The sequence below is a fragment of the Heliconius melpomene genome, chromosome 1 (assembly GCF_056956725.1).
Source record: "Heliconius melpomene rosina isolate 202511_hmr_F chromosome 1, ASM5695672v1, whole genome shotgun sequence".
NCBI classification, from domain to species: Eukaryota; Metazoa; Arthropoda; class Insecta; order Lepidoptera; family Nymphalidae; genus Heliconius; species Heliconius melpomene.
This window is the reverse complement of record NC_140389.1, coordinates 2,668,429-2,677,702: the sequence shown is the minus strand read 5'-3', so window position 1 is coordinate 2,677,702 and position 9,274 is coordinate 2,668,429. Positions and strand designations below refer to the sequence as shown.

General features: G+C 31.6%; 2 protein-coding genes across 2 annotated transcripts; one reads left to right on the top strand and one right to left on the bottom strand.

Annotated features, from left to right (window-relative positions):
- Positions 1-2,232: 2,232 nt before the first annotated feature.
- On the top strand, positions 2,233-2,775 carry LOC146540953 (uncharacterized). The gene has a single exon (XM_085193956.1). It carries the CDS (start codon positions 2,233-2,235, stop codon positions 2,773-2,775), a length of 543 nt encoding a protein of 180 aa, XP_085050082.1.
- A 5,564-nt stretch (positions 2,776-8,339) lies between these two features.
- LOC146540952 (uncharacterized) lies at positions 8,340-8,938 on the bottom strand. Its single transcript, XM_085196107.1, has 2 exons — positions 8,885-8,938; positions 8,340-8,537 (listed from the first exon to the last, which is right to left on the bottom strand). Exons 1-2 carry the CDS (start codon positions 8,936-8,938, stop codon positions 8,409-8,411), a joined length of 183 nt encoding a protein of 60 aa, XP_085052233.1. The 3' UTR covers positions 8,340-8,408.
- Between the last annotated feature and the right edge of the window lie 336 nt (positions 8,939-9,274).

The window sequence follows — 9,274 nt, the reverse complement described above, 5'->3', positions numbered from 1 at the left end:
TAATATTACACGCGCGACCCGCGAACTTTTTCCTATTTATGCAGTCGAAGTGAACGTAATGATAGCGCGATCTAACTTACATCAGCGCCATCTAGTTTTACTTTTTGAAAGTTTTAAATTTAGACTAGTGTTGCCAAACTATCGACAGCTTCGCAATCGACAGTTTTAATCTTATAAAGCCCATGCGATATAACGATCGATAGTATCGATTAATAAGAAAGATATCGAAACTATCATCTGTCTTTCTATCGGACAACTATCGATAGAATATCGATACTAATTACAATAGTTACTAAGCAACGCTAGGGAGGTGGGCGTTAATAGCCGCAACACAGTGTATCACTAATGCGGTTATTATCGTACAAATTGTTTCTTGTGTAAATTTCTTGTGTATTCCAATAAAGTATTATTATCAATATTAAAAAAAAAAAAAAAAAGTATTATACCCTATCGATAGTCCACTATCGATCGGCAACACTAATTTGGACGAGTTGACTTAAAATTATTGTTAGCTGTTAACACGCTTTTACGAATGCTGACCAGTAAGTAAAAATAAACAAAAATAATATGACACAAATGCTTAATTTCACCCTTATAATTATTTTACTAATTCGAAACTTGGCGATTATATGTGGATCAGATTAAAACAACTACTATTTCGAATATGGTAGGTAATAATAATAATAATAGGTAGACAAAAGAAGATTAAGGTAGTTGTGTCGCTGTAAGCGCGACTGTTTGTGGGTTCGATTCCCACTAAGGAGCATGAAATACTTAACATTTTCATTTCATCCCTCTGGCGACGATGCAAACGGTGACGTTAAGTTTATCCACTCATCCACGCAATGCCTCAAGATTCGGTGGAAGGTGTAAAATAGAATGTCTTAACAATAGGTTCCCAAGATCCCTCTGCTCACCCTGATATAGGGAATACTACGAAAACAAAGTTATCTACTTTAAATTTAATACATTATGACTAGCGCCATCTAACTTTAGGTAATTGAATCCTGACCATATAGACGAGATTTCGTTGATAAAGTAGTTCTGATGCTTAGTCACAGAGGGCGTACAAGTCAAACACGAAAACAAATCTTTTCTTCATCTTTAGTATAATATAACTTAACCGATCGCTGTCTGTACATTACATTTTAGGAATCTTCCCTTAACATTTAGTATTATTTTTTTTAACCACAAAATATCTATTTTATTAAATGTAGTTCCATTTTAGTTTTTAATATTTTTTATAAAAAGACAACGCAAGCGAGTGTACGGATCACCTGATGGTAACTGATCACTGCCGCCCACGATCCTTCCCACGATCCCGTGTAACCCAATGTAAGGGAACCTAGTGTTAAGACACTTCTTTCTCCACTTCCCGTCGAATTAGGGTCGAATTTAATAACCTTAATAATTTTAAGAATTAACAAAAAAAAAAATTGTGATTGCTATTTTTAATTATCTTGTAAATTTCCGTTTGTGTTTGAAATGTTTTTATGTGAAAGGTGAAAGAAAATGTAAGTGTTTTTAATTTTTCAGGGTATTTTTTTTATTACTCATATATCTGTGTTGGACACAAGATTTTACAAAACGCGGAATTCTTGAGGCATCATGTTGCCTTCCCCTACTCAATATGCGGCCTTAAGTGGGCATCAAAAATCAGCCTAAAGTGGGGGACGAAATATCTTACGCTAGGTTCCTAGGTTCCCTGTGTTTACCCTGCTATGCGCGTAATACAGTGTGATGCTGAAAATAATTTTAAACTCCCCAAGTGGGATCGAATCCACAACTATCGCGTTCACAGTCAGACGCAATTTTCATAATATTTTTTTATATTTATTATTAATTGAACCTGCATTTTAATTAAAAGACGATGGTGCGCTTGAAATAAACCATAATAATCAATTATTGAGTAAAAACAATTTCGATATGCTTGTTTTTATGTGGCTATATTTTTTTAGTACAGAGGTGAGCGATAACATTTATTATTATAAGATTAAAATATGAATTTTATTTTTTGGACGTATGACGAAATTGGTTAGAACCTTTTGACGGTATGAAAGAGGTACAAGTTGAAATCCAGCTTGACACCCAGATTCAATGGTTGTAGTTGTTCGATCCCTCGATCTCCCGATCCCCGATTCAGGAAAATGATTATACTTAAATTATTATCATAGAGTTTCGTCACACAATACTTAATGTTTTGAATTCTGTCAATTCTGATATGCAGGGAAAATGACTTTTAAAAAGAAGATTTATATTCAACAGGTACACATATCATCATCATCTCAATTTGTAAAACATATGGATCTACAAAAAATTGCTGAAATTACATTTAAGAATGAAAAATTTAATGTTTTAAAACCAACTTTACATATAATAACTGATCACTTCAAAGATTTTATACTTCAACGACGTAATAAAGATATTGGAAGAATTTTTATGGACAGAAATGGGTTTAGACATGTCTGGGAAGGAATGGAAACACCTGAAGGTAAAAGTTTAAGAAAAACTGAATTACTACTGCATAAAAAAACTAAAAGAATAGATAACAAATCTAATGTTTCAAAAGAACCGACTGGTATCGATTTAAATTCTAACAATAATAACACAACCATAATTAAAGATAAACCCAGAAGAAAGCAAAAGATAAAAGAAGATGTATATGTTCCGAATAAATTAAGCCTAAGAGGCAGTCCAACATTAGTGACTACCACATTCTTTTGCCCGTTCTTTGGACTTATTAAAATGACTTCAGATATTGAAAATTTTGAATAAAAGAAAATATTGAAGCGATATAATTTATAAGAGATATTTAAAATAATATATGCTTTGGCTTATACATATTTTTAATTAAATATTATAGCTCATTACCCACAGCATCAATTAATTTAAAACGTAAAATGATTCAAACTATCAATGATTGGAACTGTATGTACTTTTTCTGTAGGTAATAAAAGGACCCTGCGGCCTTTGTGGGCTCTCATGGCAACAAATTAGTTTCAATATCATACAATAACTCCTCCCAAGAAATTGTCCCCTGCTCTAATAAGACAGAACGCGGTGTTGGGTTCCGCCACTTATCGTACGATGTATAGAATTCTGCCTATTCTGCCATATGTGGTGTTAAGAATAAAACTTATCAAATATAAAAAAGGGATAAAAAAAATAAAAGTAACTTTCAATATTCATAGTATTATATTATTTTAAAAGGACAACGAAAATATTAAGTTAATGGAAATTATTATTATCCTGTGATATAAAAAAAAGAACAATACTAGTCGCCACTTCTATATATGAAGTGCGAATAAATTCAATAATAATTCACGTAGTATTTAAATTCACTTCCTTTTCTTTAGAACCATCATTCATAAACCTTCTATTAAATCTTCTCGTCATGTATGGGTCATCATCATATCTATCTACTTTATACGAGTCGAATGTGTTAAGAAAACCATTGACTGCTGTCTTCAGAGCTCGTCTGTAGCTGTTGACTGGCATACGTCGTCGAAGAGTTATTACCGGTTCAAAAGGTATCACCATTCCTGCAGCACTAGCTATCAAAGGCATGAGAGGTGCCGGGAAGTAAAAAGATATGATCTCCATTACCCCGTTAACCACACAAGTACCCATATTTCTTAGGACGCTATAAATTTCTGGTGTTGTTATAAATTTACTTATATTGATTGCTATGATTTCATAAATCTTATCCAGGATGCTTTTATCGGTTTTAACTATTTTTGTTTCGTTTTTCTCGTTTGATACATTTAGTATTTCGTTATCTTCGTCTGTTATATTATGTGGTGGGATAGTTTCTGTTGTTGATGTAGTTGATTCAAATTGATCATTGATTTCTGGTTGGACTTCTTGTTGTGACTTAAATAATAATTAAAAATTATACTTATCTTAAAAGTATTTGTCAGATTTTATAAAAATTACTTCGCAGTTAAATAATTTTATTGAACTACTGTAAAGATTCTTGATCTTCATACAATTGTGTTCAACAAAACACATTGAGTTTTGACTATCTTAAATATAATCTAGACATCCACTAAGAAGGGATTTTGAAAAACTTTAACCCTAAAGGGGTGAAATAGGGGTTGAAAGTTTGTATGGAAAAAAAATTAAATCTGCACCGCACCGCAATATTTTTTATAAAATTTGAAATTTAGATTTTTAAAAGTATTTAATTGAACATGTGTTTCATCGTTTTCTAGAATTCTCCCCCTAAGGGTGCAAATAAGGGGTTGAAAGTTTGTATGGAAAAATCTTTAAATCACCACTGATTGGATCAGCTGCGCGCATCCGCTAGTAGGAAATATAAATAAAAACCAACTTTACATTAAGACAAAGTAAAATTAAAGGGACGATTTAAAAAAATGATTGGTTGCGAAATTGAATTCCGCCACTCCCTACACAGTGTCCCGAGTTTGAGCGGAGAGCGGAGATTAGTGGTTCTAAAAAGCGTGAAGTGAAATATCAATACTTACAGTGGCTACGACAATGCATGAAAAATACAGTATATAATACACATAGAACAAGTTTTTCATTCCGTTATTGTGATATTGATACAATATAAAATTCATACAATTTTATTCACTACTAAAACTATTTATAGTAGTTATTTTATATTTTAAATTCTTATCATTTATTCACAATAGTTTTTTATTATTGTTTCATAGTTAAATATTTTATTTATATACTATTTATTATGAAAAAAAAAAATAATTATAAAATTATTATCACTCTGTTCTCCGCCTAATACAACTAAAGACAATATAACATTTCAAACACATAGATAAAGCGATTTTATGGAACAGAATTAGTAAAACGTATATATATATATTTATAATAATATTATAAAACTGAGGAGTATATTGACTTTAACGTCCCAATCTTAGGAACTAAAGGTTCAATTTTTTTGTATTGGATAGTCCATTTGTCGAGGCTATAAGCTTTTAAGACACTTTGATCCCCACTTTCCGCCGAATTCTCTAGACATAGCGTGTTGAGTGGCGCAACTCAAACTCAACGCCGGGCTTTTATCTTGTTGCCAAAGCTAAGAAATGAAAAATTAATAACTTATAATTCATTCCATCGAGTGGGGATCAAACCCACAACCAACGCGTTACAGTCACACACTTGCACCGCTGCGCCATGACGGTCTCTGTTGTGGCCTTAATTTAGTAATTAATTTTCTCTCTCTCTCTCTCTAAAAAAACTAATCAGTCTTATTGAGCAAAGAGATACGAACTTAATTAAAAACAGTTTTATTGCGCGAAGTAATAGTTTCCTTCTAAGATTTGAAAAATGAAATTATTTTTTTATTGTGCACTTGGTTTTGTCTTAATCATAAATGTTCTTTCACAGGTTATATATTTTTTTTTTATTATTATTTAATATTTTTTATAATTAAATTGATAATCGAAATTTTATATTGTTTTTAGAAAACATATAAAAATTTGAACGTATAACTTGAACCCGCACTACTTGGTAACTTTCTAAATAATGATGTTAAAATACATTCTTATATATTATTTACTTATTGACTGACTAGTTGTTTTTTCAATTAATGACCGAATTCAACAAGAATAGCCTTTTTAACAAGAATGACGTCTAGGTATAACGATTTTCAAAAGAATTTGAAATATAAAAAACGTGGTGTTAATAAAAAAATCAGCCAAGTGGGAGTCGGACCCTCGCGTCCCGAAGAGTTTCGAACAATTATCAATAAGAACAAAAAAAATGTATTGTATGGGAGCTTAAACAGTATTTGTACAGCGGTAACAGAAATACAAAATCTGAGAAAATTTGAACTGTCTGACCACAACGATTCATGAGATACAGCCTGGTGACAGACGGACAGACAAACAGCGGAGTCGTAATTATAGGGTCCCATTTTAATTTCTGTGTAAGGAACCCTAAAAACTATCAATAATTTAACAGATCACCGTAGCTCTTTCAGACTGAAATTCTCTCGAGACCGGATGCTCATTTCCTTTCCGGGAAATCTTTTAAGCGTTTCTTGTAAAGTTCCTTTTAAGAATCAGTCAACATTTTTTTACTGTAATAACACAGAGTGCTATTTTTCATGGATTTATATTTTTACTTTTTATAATATAAGAATACTTTTTTTTTCGCTTTTTTATTTGTTTTTTTTTTTATTTTATTTAACTCTTACATTGCAAAACATTTTCCAGTTTCTTATTATTTCATATTAAATCTGTTTTTTATTTTTAACCGACTTCTGTAAGAAAAGGAGGTTATCAATTCGACTGTATTTTTTTTTAACCGACTTCTGTAAGAAAAGGAGGTTATCAATTCGACTGTTTTTTTTTTTTTTTTTTTTTTTATGTTTGTTACCTCATAACTTTTAACTGGGTGAACCGATTTTGATAATTTTTTTTTATTGGAAAGGTATAGCTTTCCGAATGTTCCCATTTTTTTTGGTCCATGTCTGACAATGGTATCTATGAGAAAATCACATAAGTCTTAAATTTGTATTAGGCATGTGCGCGACTAATAGCCGAATAACTCAATGTCGCGCCAACCGATTTTGATGATTCTTTTTTTATTTGAAAGAATACACTTCAAGGATAATTTGGTGAAAGTTTGGTTAGGTTTCGATCATGGAATCCGGAGAAATTTGAGAAAGTTTGTTTTTTTTTGGTAAAAAATTGATTATACTGTAATAGTTACAAGCAAAAACTTTTTAAATTGATGTCAGAAGTGAGATTCCTGATGGTTGCATTTCTTTTCAACCAACCTCAAAAAAGAGGATGTTCTCATTTTCAACCAACTTCAAAGAAGGGAGATTCCCAATTCGCCCGAATACTTTTTATGTATGTTCTTGTCAATATACCAAAATGTTACTTTGCACAAAAATAAATTTTTAACAAAAACAAAAACCGACTTCTAACAACGAACTAAAAAGTGAAAAATAATTATATAAAGATTTTATAATTTTGAAGTCGGTGTCAAACTAATGCTACAACACCCTTACTACAATATCTAATTACTAAGCCTGTTTGTTTTACTTGGCACCGACTTCAAAATTATAAAATCTTTATATAATTATTTTTCACTTTTTAGTTCGTTGTTAGAAGTCGGTTTTTGTTTTTGTTAAAAATTTATTTATCATTAATACTTATGTCTGTTTACTAAACGTTACAAACTTTTCTATAATTCTTTGTAGTAGTAAAACTGAAAGATTAAACAATATAAAAATTGATACGAATACAATGTTTATTATATTTATTTTTTTCCTTAAACAGGCCGTATCCACACTTATCTTAGTCAACAAAACAAATATGTAGACAACGTTTTCACAGAAGCGACCTAAATTTGCTAAGCCAACCTCAAAATTCCTTACCTACCTCTATTGCAGGTACCATACGACTACATACCGCTGGGCAGACGACGCGACCGGCCGCACCCGTCCGACGTGAATTTAAATTACGAGCGCTTGTTCCCATCACGGCGGAAATATCTTGATTAATATTGTGTGTGTTTTGAAATAAATGGTGTTACGTTACTGTGTTTTTAGTTTATATTTTATTTGTTTTTGTAGATATTTGTTTTTATAATATTTTGATACAAAAACACGAAACAAGACAAAGCGAGACGTTAATTTACGCCGCTCACCACGCATTGATTCCAATTCGGCGGAAAATTGGGAACGGAAGTGTCTTAATGGGAACGGAGTGCTTTAACTCTATGTTATCAGATTCTCTCTGCTTACTCTGCTATGAGCGGGATACAGGAAAATTTGAGGAATTCCGGAGATCGTTGGAATGCAAAAATTCCAAGCGGGCTTGGCCAGTCATTGTTCTAGGTATTCACAGAATTTAGTGTTAAAAGATTGATAGTAGGTTAATCAATTATTTAAAGCTAATGTTGAGTAAGAAAATATTGTATCAGATAATAATAAAAAACTCATTATAAGTTAACCTCAAAATGTGAACATAATAATATAAATTGACTCGGAAACATATTTTTTAAGTGAAGCTATTCCATCCTATATTAGTTCATGTAACTTTATCTATTTACATAGACAACGCCACAGTAACTCACTGAAGGTCTGCAAAATTTACAAATATTATCACAATAACAGCTTTTTAGCATTAGAGGAAATGAATTATTTCGCGGCGTTGAATTCCGCCATTCGCATTTTTTGGCATTGACTCGGAAAGTGGACAAAAGTGTGGAAAAGTGTATCAACGCTAGGTTACCTCTGCTTACCTTGCTGTGTGCAGGAGCTTGAAACTAAAAAAATAAAAAAGTAAAAAAAATGGATTTTTCGAATTAAAAGTTATTGTTAGACGACACGCTTCCATATTTTAATTTTAATATAAATTATAAAAATACATTGTCAATACAAAAGTAGTATGGGATGAAAATTTAGTTTTTAATTAAGGATGATTGCTTGCTTCTCGTAGGGTTGCGACCAGTTCGTCGACATCCACATTTGCTGGTACAGGCGAGGCGAGTTCGGCATAGCGGTCTGTATAGTCAACATTGGGTTGATCTACATTTTGAGCCTAAAATAATAATTTAATTAAGTAGATTTTGGATGATTTTAGTAAGTAGTTATTCTTTTTCTTGGTCATATTTTTTAAGAATAAGAATTTTAATGATACCAGGTAGGCCTTAATTTTAACTTGTTCCTGAGTTTTTCTTGATTAAATTTTGGTTTTTTGTAAAGTGTGAAGTGAACATTGATCTATTAATCTATTAGTAAAGTTAATTAAATACAAGGGCTAGTAGGATCCCCTCATCAATCAAGGAATATTTTGTGAATCTTAACATATCTTAGTGAATTTTAGTAAATCTTAGTGAAATTTAGTGACAAAAAATTCCGTTTTCTCTTCAATTTAAATGTACTTACCATGCAGAGGCACAGCAAAGCGAATAGCGCACAAAGAACTACAAGCAACTTCATTGTAATCTTTATCTGACTGTGTAATGTGATACCTTCTTCTATATATACGTAACATAATATCCATATGACGGCCATAGCAAAACACTTCGCGCCTGTTCGTTTAATCGATTTTGAAATTATTTTTTATATAAACACGTACTTTTTTCAGCAACCCGCATTTTACGGGGTAGGCAGATGGGAACCTAGTGTCAATACATTTTGTTCCCTACGTTCCTCTCAATAAACAGGTACGTGAACAAATTAAATAGATTAGCTTGTTACATACTTTTGTATTTAATACTTCTACTTCTTTGTGGTGTCGAAATATGCGTTTATTTACAATATAAACACGCCCAT